This window comes from Gopherus evgoodei, chromosome 15 (assembly GCF_007399415.2).
Source record: "Gopherus evgoodei ecotype Sinaloan lineage chromosome 15, rGopEvg1_v1.p, whole genome shotgun sequence".
Taxonomy (NCBI): domain Eukaryota; kingdom Metazoa; phylum Chordata; order Testudines; family Testudinidae; genus Gopherus; species Gopherus evgoodei.
In genome coordinates this window covers 13620699-13640851 of record NC_044336.1, presented here as the reverse complement: position 1 = coordinate 13640851, position 20153 = coordinate 13620699, and the positions used below count along the sequence as shown (strand labels likewise).

The following is a 20153-nucleotide window of genomic DNA, read 5'->3' as shown; positions in this document are numbered from 1 at the left end:
ACTTGATTTAAAGACTCCAGGTGATGGGGAATGTGCCACAACCCTTGATGATCTGGTCCAACAATTAGTTACCCTTGTGACGTTGTAGTCTATGTGGTTTTATAAAAATATGCTAATGAGTGAATATAATGTAACTGGAATATGCTCCATGCAAAAGGTCTCTTGTAAGGTATCACTACAAAGCTTATAATCTACTGAGTGTGTTCATCCTATTTGTATAAATGTACCACTCTTGTATCTGAAACTAGAAATATGAAATATAACTCTAAGGGCCTATTATAATTATGCAAAGTGTGGGCCATTAATGGTGGTTTGGAATCTTGATGACTCTCATTAACCAGGACAATTGTCTGCAGATGGCTGCGGTTTACTCGTAAGGGCTTGGCTACACTCGAAACACCAAAGTGCTGCCGCGGGAGCGCTTTGAAGTATGAGGCCATGGCTACACTCACACTTTACAGCGCTGCAACTTTCGCGCTCCAGGGTGTGAAAAAACACCCCCCGGAGCGCTGCAAGATACAGCACTGTAAAGCGTCAGTGTAATCAGGGCGGCAGCGCTGGGAGCACGCCTCCCAGCGCTGCAAGCTACACCCGTAAAGGATGTGGTTTACATGCAGCACTGGGAGAGCTCTCTTCCAGCGCTGCCGCTCCGACTACACTCACACTTCAAAGCGCTGCCACGGCAGCGCTCCCGCAGCGCTGCCGGGGCAGCGCTTTGAAATTCCAAATGTAGCCATACCCTGAGTGTGGTCGCAGCACGTACTCCACCTCCCCATGGGGATTAGCTTGCAGCGCTGGGATTAGCTTGCAGCGCTGGGAGCCGCGCTCCAGTGCTGGGGCACTGTTTACACTGGAGCTTTACGGCGCTGTACCTTGCTGTGCTCAGGGGGGTGTTTTTTTCACACCCCTGAGCGAGAAAGTTGCAGCGCTGTAAAGCCCCAGTGTAGCCAAGGCCTAAGTCTTCCTGTATACATGTGTGCTGGCAAGTAGGCAATGAAGTGTTGCAGTGACGTGTGATCATGTCACCAGAATTGGAATCCATCTTTAACGTGGTGTTTTTCTATTGAGAAGGAGGGGTGGGAACCCAAAGAGGGGCAAAGGATTCCTGCCTTATGCAAAAGATACATAAAGGGGTGGAACAGAACAAAGGATGGAGAGAAGCCATCATGAAGAATCCTCTAGCTACCACCTGAGCTGGAACAAGAGCTGTACCAGGGGAAGAATTGTGCCCAGGCTGGAAAGTGTCCAGTCTGAGGAAAAAACTTACTGAAGCGTCTCTGAGGGTGAGATTATCTATATTCAGTTTGATTAGACATAGATTTTGCATGTTTTACTTTATTTTGCTTGGTGACTTAACTTTGTTCTGTCTGTTACTACTTGGAACCACTTAAATCCTACTTTCTGTATTTAATAAAATCGCTTTTTACTTAGTAATTAACTCAGAGTATGTTTTAATACCTGGGGGAGCAAACAACTGTGCATATCTCTCTATCAGTGTTATAGAGGGTGAACAATTTGAGTTTACCCTCCATAAACTTTATACAGGGTAAAATGGATTTATTTGGGTTTAGACCCCATTGGGAGTTGGGCATCAGAGTGTTAAAGACAGGAACACGTCTGTTAGCTGCTTTCAGGTAAACCCCGCAGCTTTGGGGCAAGTAATTCAGACCCTGGGCCTTTGCTGGAGCAGAAGGGAGTGTCTGGCTCAGCAAGACAGAGTGCTGGGCCCCCGAGCTGGCAAGGAAGGCAGGGGTAGAAGTAGTCTTGGCACAACGGGTGGCAGCTCCCAGGGGGTTTCTGTGATCCAACCCGTCACAACCCTCATTGTTAAATACCTGCCTCTTGTTTCCAGCTGGGTAAACTGGGGTTCTGAATACACTTATCCCAGTACATACAGTCTTCAAATTGGCTTCCACATCACTACATCCCACGGTGGGGCTCTGCATGAGGAGATGCCAGCAGAGCTGCTGCACAGGAGATTTATGAACGGATGCTTTGGAGGTGCTCCCCCTGTTTGTCTATGTGGCAGAAGTGAATGACAGGAGACAGGCACAGTGTCCACAGTTACCCCTATTTGGTGGCTCTAAATATCTCATGTAAGGGATGCAAGAGGAACTACAGCCACTCTTCCAGCCCACAGAGCGCGGGGAAGGAGCTACAGAACCGCAATCTGGCCCTGGTGCATCACCCCCTCCAAGCTTCCTGCATGCTTCACCAGCGTAGAGCGTGACTAGTGAGTTGAAGTAAATTTCACCCTTAAACCTGGGGTGCAAGCTGAGTTACTTGCATCTTCCAGCCAGTAGAAAGGAAACTAGATGCAACTGGGAGCAGAGAAAGGGTGTCACCTTTTTCCACACAATGAATAATAGTGCATTTCAATTCTTTGCATAACCGCCCCAATCTCCGCACCTCTGAAGCAGGGAACCAAGGACCATGCATACGTTCTGAGCCCCACCACTTCCTCTTCGCTACAGCTATCATGTTCTCCACCTCTGGAGAAGGTTACTTTTAATAATACACTCATCTCTAGATTTGCATTCCCAACTTTTGCATTTCAGAGAATGTTTACACTTCACACAAGTGACGCATGACACTTGTAGAAACCAGCACCACAAGCATCTCTCCCACCCACGCCCAGAACTGTTCTTCTAACTCAACCGCCCCACAAAAATTGAAAGAAAATCCCACTTAAGACCACAAACAAAACAATTGTAATTTCTCTTGGTTACTAGTCCCCGGTCATCTTAGGTTCAGATGGCGGTATTTGCTCCCAAGACAACTTCTGGTAAACATCTGACTTGGTGAATTACTACTTCAGTTCCTGATCCAGCCTCGCAACTTTGAACCAGAGACACACTAATAAAAATCACACGGGGGAACCCAGACAGTGCTAGAACCTGCCCCATTGCACCACGCTGCACTTTGCCTGGTAACGGAGTGCTCCAATACCAGATTTGATACAGCGTCTGTAAGTGTCTCTATAAGCCCTGACTTCTCCACTGATAACCTGGACCCAACCAATCATCTAAAACACCTAGCAGCTGAACTGAGCTTTGCAGGTGCTTAGCCAAGCAACCGAACTGAAGATGAGAAAGTCCTTCTCATTCATGAAGAGGTCACTCTATTGAGGAGCAGGATAAAGACATCTACCCCCAGCACTGCGGCCTCCAGTCTATTCACTCCTTGATATTTTGAGGACATCAAATCATAGTAATACTAAACTAGCCCATTGCCCTTCCTCAGCATCTTCCATCTGAGGACTGCAAAGCAGCTTACAGATATTGATGAACTATGCCTCTCAAATCCGGTGAAGTAAGTGGGGGAAGTATTATCACCCCCATTTCACAGGTAGAGAAACTGAGGCTCAGAAAGGTTAAATGACTTGCATGGGATGACAGAGCCAGGAATAGATTCCCTGGGGCGGGGCCTTGGGGGAAGGGGCGATATGGGGGATAGAGTCATGGTTTGGGCACCGGTGGCCCCACCCCACGTTTAGGAAGCTTCTGCCATTCCTGATGGGGATCTGCGGCAAAGAGATTAAATGACTTTCCCAAGGTCACACAGGGAGTCTGTGGCAGCACCGGGAGTTAAATCCACATCTCTCAAGTACTCGTCCAATACCTTAACTACAAAGCTACCATTCCTTCTCTTCACATTTTTCCTTCTGAACTTTAGATACCTACTGTAAATGTCATTCATTTCCCAAAGATTTTCCAACAGGTCACGATGCAAAGCTTAGTTACATTTAAGGAAGGTAAAATAAAAGGATACAACAAAAATGACAGCATTTAAAGCGGCTCATGGGAAAGTGGAAAGCGAATCATCTCTAGCAGTTCCAGCACATGCCAAGCTCACAGTATCTATTGCAGTACTCAGGGATTCCACATAACTCACCTTGCTGTAAAAACGTGCGACTCCCATGGGTGCATCAAGAGGAGATTAAAACCAGCAGGCATCACCTGTTTAAAATGATGACCCCACCAGAATAGACCTTGTAGTGTGTCCGGTGGAAATGAAGTTGTTAAACGCCAATAACCAGACAGATGTTTCGGCAGACCGATTCCAGCTATGCTGGCTATTACAAAGGCAAGCACATATTTTCAATACAGAACATAATTTATGTTAGCAATAATTCTTTCTAAAAAGGTCCTTGCTAGTAATTAGCTAACAGTTTTTTATAGCACTGAAGCCCTTAGCTTTTACCTTAACCTATTAATAATATTCAGTGCCTCAAGGCTCATTTTGCAAACCAAGTATAAACACAGGGTGGATCAAGACATCTTTAAAATATGTACCCCATCATGTAATACTTTGCACATCCATAACACCTTCCATCCAAGGATCACAATACTCTTTATATTTACTACTGAATTAACCCTCTCCTAAGATAGATATTGGCATTCCCATTATACAGGGGGAAAAGGAGGTCAGTGATTCCTCAAGGTCACTCGCTCTTCCATGAGGAAGAGCCAAGATCAGAACTCAGAACTGCTGACTCTCAATGCTGTGTGGTTTCATCTAGACCAGGCATCCTGCCTGCATGATCATGTCAGAAGCACAGGTTCACCAGCTAGGAGAATTGCAAACCACACTCATGAAATCCTCAGGGGAAGGGTCGGTCTCAGATTGGTCAATAGGGAACTCGAGGGGAGTTTAAACAATGGTTTTAAAAATAACATGCAGCCCTGGTAAGTATCTGTAAGAGCACAAGCCCCTAGTGCCTTGAGTGATATTGTCACCCTGGGAATTATTCTCCAAAACACAAAAGAAAAATGAAGTGGAACATGATACAGCTAAGTTTTTAAAGCCAGACAACTGTTTGCACCTTGTAATGACAATTTATCAATGCAATCTGCTATTTAAAAGAGAATCATTAAGCTGGCAGACTGGAACTGAATCTGTACTTGCTGAAGTTCTTATCAGAACCCAAAGTTCTTTCCTCGCCGTTGCAATATTCGTAAGCCGTTCTTTTCCGTGCCACACAAATAATGCAGAACGCTGGCAAGAACAGCTGATGACACAGCTTTGTGTAATAGGCCAGAATTGTATAACCCCCACCCAGCATTTATGCATTTTATTTTTTAAAATGCAAGTAACACGCAAGGCAAACATTCCAACCTGTGTGAACATACACAAGCCACCACATTTACGGTTATTTTGTATTCCATGCATGCACACACAAAGATGGGTATGTAGCAATTCATTCTGGGATGCTGTGGTCCCATTTCAGTTTTTACTAGGGACTTCAAAGGGAATTTTGCCACAGCAAGAACTGAGTAAAACTCACTTCAGTCTCTGGATTTAGTCCTATAGCTATATCCACATTAGATACAATTAATAAAACAAATAGAAAAGAAAGGTCATTTCTTTACTAGTGAGCACGGTGCTATGAATGTCACCAATATAATTCAGACCCTGTGTAAAAATATTGCAGCCTGACAAAGTATCAGCATGCAAGCAAGGGAAAAGAGGATTTAAGGCAGTCCAGACCTTTGAGAACCTTTGCCTGGAAGCCTCATTCTTCCTGAAACAAACTCCACGAAAACTGATCAACTTCAGAAACTACTGCATCGCCCCCCCACCCAGCAAAAGGACTGGACCAGCCCTTTTCCCTCACCACACAGGATGAAATGATTGCCAGGCTAGTTGAGGTTGGAGTTAGCTCCTGAGCACGCACAGGTCAGTCCCATTGCTTCCCATATGTCCCCCGCTCTTTAAGCCTTACCGGATTTAGGAGGATATCTGTAGACTGAATTAGAAGGGATGTCCACCTCTTCCACCCCTGCGTTCTGCCTGCTGGTCAGCGCCCCCATGGCTGAGCCTTGCAGAGGGGATCCAGGGGCTGGGGTGTTCCTAACGGGATGAATGCAAGAGCAGACAATGCAAGCGGGAGAGGGGCAGGAGGCGGAGGGCAGCTTCACACTGTCCTCAGTCAACGCACTGGCTTTGCCCACCGCTCCTTCAGTGGGGAGGCTGCCGCATTGACTCTCCTGCTGCTGCTGCTGAGCAGGGGACAGGAACAGCTGCCCTCACGCCCATCCCTTCCTCGCCGGAGCTGAATGCACGGGCTGGGCTGGGCAGGGGCTAGCGGGGGCCCCTCCTGGAGCACTGCGGCTCACCAGGGGCGGGAGGTGGTGCCTGCATCGCCAGGACTGAGGATGATGCCGCCGCCGCTGTTGCTGGAGGGCCGGGAGGCAGCCCCTGCCCGCAGCAGCATCCTCTCCTCCTGCGCCCGCAGCCGCGCGGAGCCTTTGCACTGGGGGCCGGGCGCCGCCTTGACGTTCGGGCGGCTCGCCAGCCAATGGAGGCGGGCAGGAGGCAGCTGTCACCGGCCGGGCCGGGGGGCAGGAGCCGCCTGCAGGCAGCTGCACGAGCTCACCTGGCTGCCGCAGCAGCGCCCCAGCTGGGCGGGGTCTGGGCTCGGGGGGCAGAACCGGGGGGCCCGGGCCCGGGTCCGGGTCCAGCCCCGGCCCGGGGAGGGAGGAGCTGCTCAGAGGCAGGCCCTGCAGCCAGGAGCTGGACCCAGAAGCCACCTGCCGGAGGCACCTTGAGTGCATGGAGAAGCCGGTGTGGGGCCTCCCCCGCTCTCCTGAGCAGGCTCTCCGCAGTCTGGGGCTGCGGCCCCTGCCCGCTCCCCTCCTTCTGCGCGAGGGGCTGGAAGGATTCGCTAGACAAGTCTATTCACCGGGTCTGACCTCCGACCCCCACCCCAAGGGATTCCATCAATGACACCAAAGGGGCCCCCGGATTGCTCCCAGCACCTTCCCTGTCCTGGCTGGGAGCTCGCTAGACGAGGCGATGGGCCCTTTCCACTGAGACTAGACTGGTCTTGGAACTCCCTTTAAATGGGCCAAATGTGTCTTTTTTCACACGCAAAACCAGAAGTTGGGCCCCAGCCCAGCCAGTTGTTCCCTGTGCATGGACTGCACTGGAGATCCACCCGCATAGCTCAATGCAGGATCAGGCCCCAGTACCCTGCTGATTATACTTTCAAGCCTAGGCCCGGAGCCACAAAGGTACATCAGCACCTCCTAAGTCTGGGCTTTAGGGGCCTAAACCCCAGTTTTGGCCAGAGAACTCCCACCAAACCCCGTAGGCGCCTAAACACCCAGCTCCTAAGCAGTCAGGGCAAAAGTTCCTCAGCACCTGCATTTCTGCCTGGGGGCCTGTGCACTGCCTCTCTCTAGGCACCCAGACACCTGTCTCTGCCTAACCCCAGGGGGAAGATAGGCAGGCAAATGCCTGAATTGCATGCAGGGTCCAGTCTGGTCGGTGTGCTCAGGAGTTGCCTATGGGCTCGGGGCCCCTTCAAAATCCAGCCAGAGGAGAAGCTGCTGCCCCCCACGGTATAACGTTCAGTCCAGTGGTTAGAGCATTCATTCATGGCAGAGGGGGAGAAAGGATTTGAACAGGGGTCTCCCCACAAGCTGCCTGCCTCCAGGCGGCTAGTTCCCATTTGTGGATCGCTAGCAGGGATAGGCATCTCTGTTTAAATGCCTGTCTCCAAGAGAGGGGCAAGGCTTAGTAAGTACCGCTCTCATTGGCATCGCCCATTGGGAACTTAGGTGGCTCCTCGCCTAGTGTGCTGGCTTCTGTGGATCCCATTCTAAGGCACCTTTCTCCCCATTTGTTGTATAAGGAGCCTAGACACCTAGCTCAGCTGTGGGGATCACGATGTGTTCCCGCCCCTAAAAGTTTGGCACCGTGCGTTTAGTGTTGCAATGCCGAAGTCCCTTCATAGATCCCACCCAGAGGCACTGTCTGTTCTGTAGAGACGTGATAAACCAGTGGCTCTTTTATTAAGTGTAGAGGTTTTACCTCATTTCCCCACCTCCCTCCTTGTTTTGCATTGTACTGTGAAATGATTGTCAGGCTCCACCCCAGAAGTGGCTGCATTTCATTGGTGCTCTCCATATAGCAGCTCTAAAGCACTTTCATAGAATCATAGAATATCAGGGTTGGAAGGGACCTCAGGAGGTCATCTAGTCCAACCCCCTGCTCAAAGCAGGACCAATCCCCAAACAGATTTTTGACACAGGTCCCTAAATGGCCCTCTCAAGGATTGAACTCACAACCCTGGGTTTAGCAGGCCAATGCTCAAACCAGGGAAAGACATTATATAAATGTGAGATTATTATTATTTATCCTCAGATACCCCCTTAATGCTTCCTGGAGTTCCCATACATACAAACACACTTTCCCCCAAACTACTTGAGTATCAGCTCCAGAACAAGATTCCATGGGTTTACGGATAGACAACTGTTCGCTCAGGATGGACTTCATCTAAGTAAGGAAGGAAATAGAATTCTAGGATGGAGGATCGCCGACCTCATCAAGAGAGCTTTAAACTAGGAAGTTGGGGGAGATGGTTGGGAGATGTTCAGGAGATCTCCACGCCGGAATATAACCTGGAGAGGGAAGTAAACAAAGTGAGAGGGGATACCCTTGCGGACCAAAGAATTGATCCAAGGAGGAATAGTGGAGTAGAAACCAGATTAACGGGTGATGCTGGTGGTAGAAGGTCTGTGCACGACGGGGGAAAGAATGTCACTGACGCCAAACGCCAAAAATTAAAATGTCTGTACACTAATGCGAGGAGCCTAGGTAACAAGATGGAGGAACTGGAGCTACTGGTGCAGGAAGTGAAACCGGATATTATAGAGATAACAGAAACCTGGTGGAATAGTACTCATGACTGGAGTACAGGTATTGAAGGCTATGTGCTGTTTAGAAAAGACAGGAAGAAAGGCAAAGGTGGTGGAGTAGCCTTGTACATCAATGATGAGATTAACTGTAAAGAAATAAGAAGCGATGGAATGGATAAGACAGAGTCTGTCTGGGCAAAAATCACACTGGGTAAAAAAGCAACTAGAGCTTCCCCTGAGATAGTGCTTGGGGTGTGCTATAGACCACCGGGATCTGATTTGGATATGGATAGAGACCTCTTTAATGTCTTTAATGAAGTAAACACAAAGGGGAAATGTGTGATTATGGGAGACTTCAACTTCCCGGATATAGACTGGAGGACGAGTGCTTGCAAGAATAATAGGGGTCAGATTTTTCTGGATGTGATAGCGGATGGATTTCTTTATCAAGTATGAAGTACCTACGAGAGGGGATGCCATTTTAGATTTGGTTTTGGTGAGCAGTGAGGACCTCATAGAAGAAATGGTGGTAGGGGACAACCTTGGTTCGAGTGATCAGGAGCTGATTCAGTTCAAACTAGATGGAAGGATAAACGAATATAGATCTGGGATTAGGGTTTTCGACTTCTCGAGGGCTAACTTTAAAGAGTTAAGGAAATTACTTAAGGAAGTGGATTGGACGGAGGAACTTGTGGATTTAAATGCAGAGGAGGCCTGGAATTACTTTAAGTCGCAGCTGCGGAAATTGTCGGAAGCCTGCATCCCAAAAAAGGGGAAAAAAATCATGGGCAGGAGTCGTAGGCCAAGCTGGATGAGCAAGCAACTCAGAGAGGGGATTAGGAAAAAGCAGAAAGCTTACAGGGAGTGGAAGAAAGGCGGGATTAGCAAGGGAAGCTACCTTGGTGAGGTCAGAACATGTAGGGATAAAGTGAGGAAGGCTAAAAGCCGCATTGAACTGATCCTTGCAAAGGGAATCAAAACCAATAGTAAAAGGTTCTACAGCCACATAAATAAGAAGAAAACAAAGAAAGAAGAAGTGGGGCCGCTATACACTGAGGATGGAATGGAGGTTAAGGATAACCTAGGCATGGCCCAATATCTAAATAAGTACTTTGCCTCAGTTTTTAATAAGACTAGTGAGGAGTTTAGCGATGATGGAGGGATGATAAACAGGAATGTGAATATGGAGGTGGATATTACCGCAACTGAGGTAGAGGCCAAACTTGAACAGCTTAATGGGACAAAATCGGAGGGCCCAGACAATCTCCATTCGAGGATATTAAAGGAACTGGCGCGTGAAATTGCGAGCCCGTAAGCGAGAATTTTTAAGCAATCGATAAACTCGGGGGTTGTGCCGTACAACTGGAGAATTGCTAACGTAGTTCCTATTTTTAAGAAAGGGAATAAAAGTGATCCGGGTAATTATAGGCCTGTTAGCTTGATGTCTGTAGTATGTAAGGTCTTGGAAAAAATTTTAAGGGAGAAAGTAGTTAAGGACATAGAGGTCAATGGTAATTGGGACGAATTGCAACATGGATTTACTAAAGGTAGATCGTGCCAAACCAATCTGATCTCCTTCTTTGAGAAGGTGACGGATTACTTAGATAAAGGAAATGCGGTAGATCTAATTTACCTCGATTTCAGTAAGGCGTATGACATGGTTCCACATGGGGAACTGTTAGTTAAATTGGAAAAGATGGGGATGAATATGAAAGTTGTAAGGTGGATAAGGAACTGGTTAAAGGGGAGACTCCAGCGGGTCGTATTGAAGGGTGAACTGTCAGGCTGGAAGGAGGTTACTAGTGGAGTCCCTCAAGGATCGGTTTTGGGACCGATCTTATTTAACCTTTTTATTACTGACCTTTGCACAAAGAGCTGGAATGTGCTAATAAAGTTTGCGGATGACACGAAGCTGGGGGGTATTGCTAACACGGAGAAGGACAGGGATACTATTCAGGAAGATCTGGACCACTTGTAAACTGGAGTAATAGTAATAGGATGAAATACAATAGTGAAAAGTGCAAGGTCATGCACTTAGGGATTGATAATAAGAATTTTAGATATACGTTGGAGACGCATCAGTTGGAAGCGACAGAGGAGGAGAAGGACCTTGGGGTATTGGTTGATAGCAGGATGACTATGAGCCGCCAATGTGATACGGCTGTTAAAAAAGCAAATGCGATTTTAGGATGCATCAGGCGAGGTATTTCCAGCAAGGATAAGGAGGTGTTAGTACCGTTATATAAGGCGCTGGTGAGACCCCATCTGGAATATTGTGTGCAGTTCTGGTGTCCCATGTTCAAGAAGGATGAATTCAAACTGGAACAGGTCCAGAGACGGGCTACTAGGATGATCCAAGGAATGGAAAACCTGCCGTATGAAAGGAGACTCAAAGAGCTTGGCTTGTTTAGCCTGGCCAAAAGAAGGCTGCGGGGGGATATGCTTGCTCTATATAAATATATCAGGGGGGTTAACGTTAGGGAGGGAGAGGAATTATTTAAGTTTAGTACTAATGTAGGCATGAGGACGAATGGGTACAAACTGAATATTAGGAAGTTTAGACTTGAAATTAGATGAAGGTTTCTAACCATTAGGGGAGTGAAGTTCTGGAACAGCCTTCCGAGGGAAGTAGTGGGGGCAAAAGACTTATCTGGCTTTAAGACTAAGCTTGATAAGTATATGGAGGGGATGTTATGATAGGATAGTTTAATTTGGGCAATTGATCTTGGATTATCACCAGATAACTCTGCTCAATGGTCTGCGAGGAGATGTTGGATGGGATGGGAACTGAGTTACTGCAGAGAATTCCTTCTTGGGTGCTGGCTGGTGAGTCTTGCCCACATGCTCAGGGTTTAGCTGATCGCCATATTTGGGGTCAGGAAGGAATTTTCCTCCAGGGCGGATTGGCAGGGGCCCTGCAGGTTTTTCGCCTTCCCCTGCAGCGTGGGGCATGGGTTGCTTGCTGGTGGATTCTCTGCAGCTTGAGGTCTTCAAACCAATTTTGAGGATTTCAATAACTCAGTCCTGGGTTAGGGGTTGTTATAAAAGTGGATGGGTAGGGTTCTGTGGCCTGCCTTGTGCAGGAGGTCAGACTAGATGATCATATTGGTCCCTTCTGACCTATGAGTCTATGAGTCTATGCCATTTTTAAAATATCATCGTTCTGACCTATTTTCATATATAAATGTCGGAGAATAGAAACTTCTTTTAAAATGCTAGAAATTAATCAATCCTGCAATGCAAATTAATGGAGGATCACATGAATGTACTTTAAGTTGATATCACAGTTACTACAAATACTAAATCAGAGAGGCATGTATGAAATCAGATGAATGACCATGTTACCCTAAGATGTATATTCAGTGATGAATGAAACTACTAAAGTTTTTTCTCTCCTCCATAGGTTCCACCCTTCTTTCATTTATAACTTCCTGTTTCCTCTTTCCTCAAGAAATTAGTGCAAACATCCAAAGCTCTAAACACACTAAATGCTGGATGTGTTTCACTTCAAACAATTGCTTTTGATTCTCTTGTAAAGAACACATGCAGCATTGCCAACCGCAAAATCGTGAGTCAGGCCCTCAAAAATAATGAGATGTTACAAAAACAATAACTTTGGGGTTCCTTTTATTTGCCTTCTGGTTTTTGAACATTTGTAGTACACTTGGGACTCATTTTCTAGCTTTTTTTCTGAAGCTCTGGGGTTAGAAACTTACCTTTTTCCTTCTTTTCTAATGGAAGTTGAGAATCTCACATGTTCACATGACTCCAGGAGCTGGAGCTTTAAGAAAAAACACCCCCCAAAAATGAGACTAGCAATCACATCCAAGTGCTGACAACCCTGATTCAATGCCTGACACTGCAGTTTATGCAGAGGCAAGATACGTGTGGGGATCAGACACTGTCACAAGAGTTTTTCTCCCATGCAGATTGCAGGACTGGCCCTTCGAGCACTCTGTATTATTTTAGTTCACTTTATTTTTCCCTGCAGCTTGCATGTTAGTTTTACAAGCAACAATTTCTCCATTCCATCCACCCTCTTTCCCCCATGTTGACACACTCTCTTGCATCTCTGTTGATTCTTAGGTCCTGATCCTGCAGAAGGTCTGGGGGAGCAGACCCCCTGCAGTTGCATGGAGTCCCAATGATGTCAACAGGGAAATCTGCCCACCCAGACCTTACAGCAGGAGTGAGGGCTTATATTTTACTTTCCAGCAACCCTATGCCTCCTTTTTTTCATATCTGTTGAGTTCCAATATTATTATTTCATGGGGTAGTTACCCTCTCTCTTGATCCCCTTATAAAAACTGTAAGAGATGGAGGATACACTCAGTTACATGGTGTTCTGTATTTCTGGTGGCTGAACACTACAATTGGTCTTTGTATCTCATTTATTCTCTTGACACGCCAAGCAATTGCATTTATATAGAAAATGGTTGGCAAGTATTTCCGGCACAAATGCCCATATCTGCACACAAAAAAGCTCACCCTTAAATATTCGTGCAAACAGAAGACTGTCCTGTGAAAGTTTGCAGAAAAGGAGACTGCACGGATAGATCAAATCACAAGTCAGATTTCACATGCATGTTCGAATTATTTTGCGGCCATTCATCCAACTCTAGTCCTGATGCTGAGCTCTCACCAAGCAGCTATGACCTGGCAGCCAAGGTTAGGTTTGAGCAAATTACATGTTAAAGGCAAATGTTAAACCTAAGACAGATTTTGCATCTGTTTTTTCCAGAATAAAACTTCATAGATTTTAGGGAATAAAAGCAAAACTAAGATTGACAGACAATGTAACATTGGCAATTCACATCATCATCGAAAGAAATGGAGGCGCATGAATTGATAACTTACGGTTTTCTTTTCCGTGTACCACACCTTTAAGATTGCTAGTAGTCTGCTGCCTGCAAAGGCCCCTGACATTTTGTGAGGCTAAACTGACAGTGTGTTATGGAGCCAGAGACACACAACAAACTGCACTGTCTCACCGAGACTTTGCAATTATTCCTCGGTCTTTGTAAACATCATTCAGTCTAGAAATACAGTCTGTGGCTGGGGATGGAAAATATAGCAGAAGTTATGTGCTCTATATATTCTGCAAACCACTAATGAACTCAATGGGACTTCAACACAATTTGTTCTGCATAGGCAGATCCCTGCCTTTCAAGCCCCACTGAAGTCAATGAGGTCCAGCTGTGCAGAGCAAGGTGCAGGACTCGGAGAAGCTTATGGGATCAGGCCCATGCAGCTAGAGATGGTCTGATCCAAAATTCCGTATCCAGACCTACCTGAATTTTGGGGAGGAGGGTCAGAATTCAAACCTGGATGCAAATTTCCCAGCTAGGGTGAACTAAGCACGCTGGATCTGCACAACGCTCAGCGTTAGCAGGGGCAAATGCCGGAGGTGGGTCTGAATTTCAGTGCTCAGGATCCATCTCCATATTCACTTCTGTATAGAGAAAACCCCAGGGAAGTATAAATGCGGGCACAGGAGAGAAAGAGCCAGCAAATTTCATTAGAATGAATCCCATCAAACAGATTGCAGGATTTTACAGCAGACAATAATTCAAAGTTATGCCCGAAAAGAGCCATAAAACACCAGTTATTATGCCCAGTGTTGGTGTTTTACGGTGTCGTACTGCAGCGTAGTATTTTATGGTGCAGTGCCGTAGTGGAGGAATGTTGTTCAAGAATATTGCTATGGGAGGATCTGAGTCTAGGTCTTTTTTTTTTTTTCCTTTTTTTCCCCTTTCAAAGCGTTGCTTGCAGAATTTAAATACTGTATCTCATCAGGCAAAACACTGACAGCCAAAACAAAGTCAAGGCAGATATAGCTGGGCCAATGTACAAGGCTCAACGTCTCCAGCTTGGGGAGGGCGGGAGGGAGGGGGAATGGAAGAGAGACAGGCAGTGTTTAGACTGACTCTGCATCTGTTGTGCAAGACCCGAGGGCTGAAGCACTAAGCCTATTCATCTAGTAGCTTAGGAAGCCAGAGTATTCATTAAAGGGGGCGATTGCCAAGAACTGTAATCCTGCTAGCATGTCTGTTCTCTCCACTGCATCCCCCTTGCCTGGAGTTCCTGCTTTAAAATCTGATCTGACCCTCACTCAGCCGCACTCACTGCAGGGAAGCAGCGGTAAGTGCAGAGTATTAGTTGCTGATATCACCCAGCTTAATAACGATACAGCTGCCGCTCCGGCCGCATGAAGTGGACACACAGGAGGGCAACACAGCACAGCAGCCGGCCTGCCAGGAGTCGCAGCTGAAGGCTGTAGGGAAACGCTGGCCTGTATCGTGCCATCAGCATGAAGTAGAACCCCTCACTGGAGTGAGTGGCATGACAGGACCCTCAGCTGCTCTTTTGAATGACTGTTTGGCTGGTATCATTCAGCTATTTCTAAGGATGGAGTTTCAAGGGGCAATGCAGAATGTGCTGCTAGGACCCACCCAGGCCTGCACTCCTCACCCACACAAAATTCCCCCATTGCAGCAATGACTTGCCAGCAGAGAATCAGGCCCTTAAATGTAAACAATACTAAAATTAAATGTAAGGGGATTCTGATGCTTGAGAGAAGTGCTGGACAATGAAGCGATTCTTCTGTATGGATTAATACTTAGTTATTTTCATGCAAAGATCACAAAGCACGTTACTCAGGAAGGGAGATATCATTACCGTCATTTTACTGATGGGGAAACCAAGGCACAGAGAGACAGTGACTTGCCAAAGCTGGGGAGAAGTTCAGCTCTCCCAAGTCTAGTAGACTCTGCTGAGGTCAACAGGCCTACTCCAGGGAGTAAGATTATCAGAATTTGTCCTTACATCTAATGCAATGTCAGCTTCCTCTCTAACCCTTCAGTGGTGATTGGCATATGCTACCTTAGCAGACAGTTTATCCCAGAGCACCCTTCCCTTCATTGTTTCTGACCCAAGCTCTCTCCTGTAGGAGATAAAGCTTTCCAGGTGGCCTTTTGGCTAAGATCACGATCTGACATGTCCTGTGTCACGAGCCTGTTTGCTGCTCTCACAAGGGGGATGGGCTTAGCTATCTAGTTGAATAGCTCTTTTCTATCTCTATCTACTATGAGTCTGTCCCATGACCTTCCTTTTTATCTTCCGCTGATTGAAATTGCCATTGGGTTTCTATGACTCTGTCCTTTCCTGGGCCTCCTCCTACCACCCTGACTGCTCTTTCAGCAAGTCCTCTTGCTCCTCTGCCCATCCCCTTCTGTGTTGATGTTTCCCCACAGATCTGTCCTTGGACCGCTCCTTCCCCACCTCTCTCCTCATGACCTCTGATGGTCTCTCTCATCACCTCTGTGTCCATGCCTCTTGGATCTCTCTCCCCACTCCAGCTCTTCCTGTCTCTTCAATGTACCTACTTGTGAATGTCACACCACAGCCTTAAACGGGCCCTGGATTAAGTAGATTGTCTCATTTTTCCTGTTTACACTCTCCCCTTTCACCAGGGACAACTCCAGTCCCTTCCCCATCACTCAGATGAAGGGTTATCTTTGACTCCTCCCTTTCTTTCTCCTGATCCAGGATCTTGCCACATTCTGCCTGATAACATTTCTAAAACCTGCCCCATCCTCTCCAGTCTCTCTGCAAGAACCATGGTTCTCCTTAACCTGCACCAACAGAACCGCCCTCTTTCTAATCCCCCCTCCCTGCAAGCTTCTCACCTCTCCCCCTTCCATCGACTGAATATGGAGCAGCTCACTTGATCTTCTTCCTGGACTACTTAAGTCCCTTCACCTGCTCCTTCTCTCTTCTCACAGAATCCCGCTCATTTCTAAGGCTTTGCTCATAACTACATCTCGCCTCCCATTGCGGGAAGAGAAGCCGAGGCTCTCACTCCAGATTCAAGCATTGCACGGGGCCACATATCACACAGCTACTGCCCAGGCCTAAGGATTGACAGCACAGAGGGGAGGGGAGATTTGAAGTACAGTAAGAGGCCACTGTAGTCTCCTCTAGGCTTTTCAGCAAGCAGCCAACAGTCAAATAAACATAGGGGCCTTGTGCTAAACAGCAAGTAGCCCCCTTCCTTGCCTATTGTAGCCACCTGCATGGACCGTGGGGCACCAATTGCAGGAGGCACAGGAACTCTGTCTGCCTTCACATGGCCAGAACATTCGCTGTAGTTAACTAGTTCTCTTAATAAAGAGCCAGTTTAGTCTCATAAGCATGGAGCCCTTTCATGTTATTACCAAGCCCGTGGTACATGAAACACCCACTATGCATACAAAGAGTTTATAGACTGGGATTAGTCTACCCCCGTCCTCCTCACTGACTGGAGTTCCAGTCTTCTCTCTGCCTGAAACTGCCCATAGTTACACTTCCCTCTACCTTTCAATTACCAGCCCTTCCACTGCTTATTGATTACAGCTGGAAGGTCTTTCGTCCACCACTGTGGCAGGTGTTGCATGACTGTCTTAATAAATGCCCTGGATTCAGGACAATGGGTTAATCAATCCCTTCCTGCTTATGCCAAGGTTAGAGTCTATGCACTCCATCAAAATTGCCCATGGAAACTTTACTCACTTTTTTGGCCTCGGTAATATTGCTTATGCCACTGAAGATTTGAGATTTTAAAGGATCAATAAAAGGGTCAATAATCTGACTGGGAAGCTCAGATTCTTTTGGACGGTGGAGCTACAAGACACTTACTGTCTGATGATTTTGCTGGCCTCGCTCTCCTAACAATGGAGATGGTGAATGCGAGTAAGCAAGCAGAATTGATTAACAAGCCTATTGTGGCAGGCAAAAGGAGCCCCCATACAGACTAAGCCGTGTAGTGGAGCTGGGGAATCTTTTTCTAGTGAACCCTAGGATGTATGGAGTCTGATGTTGAATCCAGTGAAACCACTGGGACTTCTATCACTGCTTTAATGGGAGACTGGGCCCATGCTGGAGCGCTTAGTCAGCTCTGGCTAACACAGTGTCAAGAAAACCCAGGCTAGGTGTATAATGCTGTCCAGGTGCACACTCGAGACTAGTTATACCAACAGCTTGTGCCCTCATCCAACAAGCCAGACAGCCTTTTGCCTGTGCAAGGAAAAAAACCCTCTGAATAGCTCCTCGGTCCTATTGCAGGATCTGCTGCATGTCACAGGGAACTCAATGTAGGCTCAAAACAGAGGTGAAATTGGGCCGGTATGGGCTGATACAGTGTACTGGTAAGAAGTTGGTACCGGCCTGTACGCAGCTGTTGCTGCCCCTTTTGCTGGCCCCGGCGGCGGCCCTGCCAGTAGAGACCCACCTTAAAGTGCTGCCACTTTAACATCGTTCCCCCTTTTGCCCTCCCCCAGGCCGCCGACTGGGTGGGGGGGAGAGCAAAAGGGGCAGCTGCCCCGGGGCAGGCAATTTAAAAGGGCCCGGGGCTCCTGGCCACTGCCGCCACTACCACATCAGCGGCTGGAGCCCTAAGCCCTTTTAAATTGCCACTGAGCCCTTTAAATCCTGGCCCCAGCCCGGCCGCTGGAGCCGCAGCTGGGATTCAAAGGGCTCTGGGCTGCCCGCAGCCACGGGCAGCCCAAAGCCCTTTAAATCCCCTCCACAGAAGCCAGTGCGGTCTGGAATGGTATACTGGCTCTTGCCGGTACGCCATACCGGACCATACCGGCTTACTTTCACCTCTGGAATGGGGTATTTCAAGAGGCCCTCAGATATTTTTGGTCTACCTAGATGACCTGTTGATTTACAAGTAAAACACAGGTAGATCATAAACAACATTTTAAAAACAGCATTTAAAGTCAGTTTACAGGTAAGAAATAGGCAGCTCATAAACAACAGTTAAAGGCAGCCTTGTATATCCTTCTACAAACCGGTTGGTACAGCAAATTGGATTTTCAGCAAGCAGGAAATCCAGTACCGTTCCTAAGGTGTATGGTGTCCAGTAGAGGTGTATCTATCTAGGAGCCAATGGAAAGTCACATCCGCCTTGAACTGGCCACACTTGTGTTGTACGTGTGAGAACTTTCCTTCCACTTGCAAGTTACTACAGAAAATGTGTTGCAAGATTTTGCCTAAATTGCCTTTGTTTTACTCAAACTGTTTAAAAGCAGTGATGCCCCTGAACCAGAACCCCAGATGCAAACTGTTATGTTCATGGCATACACAGAGAGAAGGTAGATGAAAACAAAATACTCTTGCTGGAAGGTTGTAATGTAATACTGCATTATTTCTTAGAATTCAGAACAATAACACATGAGAACCAAAAGCACAAGAGACAGACAAAGCAGGCTGCTCCCTAAAACGGGGAGGCACAACTCAACCTACCTTCCTCTAGGCTGTCTGTCTGCAGTGCAGACTGACCGCTGCATCTTCTAGGTCACATGCTTCCCTACAGAGCCATCTAGCCTGCAAGCAGGATCAGGAACTCTTCCCTCCTCCCTCCCCCCACTCTGAAAGTGATAGCTTGCATTTCCTACGCAGTCCTCAGTACACCACACAAACCTCCTCAAACTTTGAGAAAATTCAGATCCAGACTGCATGGATTATTCCGCTCTCCATAAAGGATCTGAACTGGAACCTCCAAGGTCTGAACACCACTGAACTTGAGGAAAGTTCTGGTCCAGATATGGAACTTCATGACCTGGGTCCATCTCTAGTGAAAGATAAATGCATATTTTTGACGGTGAGTAAAAAGCAAGTATTTGCTGTAGCCCAAAATAAGCTTTTCTTTGTGATTCCCCACATTTGCCTTATATAGTTATGACAGACGATTTTCCTAAGGCAGAAAGAGCTGGTTTGAGTTGAGTCCAACCATTGGTTTCAGAGTTTGGACAGTTTACACTGGCTGAACAAATTTATGCTACTTCTGAAAAGGAATGATCGATGATTGTACAGTTATTTGTAATGCATGTAAGGAAGCCAAAATGTCTTTAAGAGAGGTATTCTGTAGTTTGAATGGATCACACCTCCTTCCATTATTTAGAAACTCAAATAAATCTGTCCCAGAGACAGGCCAGCTGGATGGAATTGCTACAGATATGTATGACTTTGAGAGACAATTTTATCCCAGGAAGGCTGACCCAGCAGCCAAAACCTTAGCTAACAGCTAGAAGTTAATATACTTATTGATGTACAACCTGACCAGAAATGCCTCCTGTTGCCTTGAGATACTTATTTTAAACATCTTTGTTTTAATAACATTTTTGGACAATATACAAGCTCGTGTTAACAATATAAAGACAAGAAAACTAGTTCTTCTCCCACTTAACACCAGTTTGGCACCAGTATAAGGTCACCAACTGCAGGAGAATTACTTCTGATTTACACTTGTGTGAGTGAGTGGAGAATCTGGCCAATGATAATTACTAGGAAAAAAGGATAGATTATTCTCTATATATCCCAATGTGGCAGAGCCATATGCCTCAGACCTTCTAGATTCCCACAATGCTTTTTGTTTATTTGGGGGAATTGATATAACCAGTAAAAACTTCTTGTCTTTGTTTTACTGGCCCAATATGTGGCAGGATGGTAGGTGGAAGGAAGGTG

General features: G+C 46.8%; 1 protein-coding gene across 5 annotated transcripts in view; it reads right to left on the bottom strand.

The window, feature by feature from the left end:
• RNF157 (ring finger protein 157) overlaps positions 1-6205 on the bottom strand; it is an 82381-nt gene extending 76176 nt beyond the window's left edge. For all 5 annotated transcript variants that reach the window (XM_030534898.1, XM_030534899.1, XM_030534901.1 and 2 more), the window contains exon 1: positions 5726-6205. In XM_030534898.1, coding sequence (XP_030390758.1) covers positions 5726-5813 — 88 coding nt within the window. In that variant the 5' untranslated portion in view covers positions 5814-6205. The remainder of the gene's footprint in view (positions 1-5725) is intronic.
• Positions 6206-20153: the final 13948 nt, after the last annotated feature.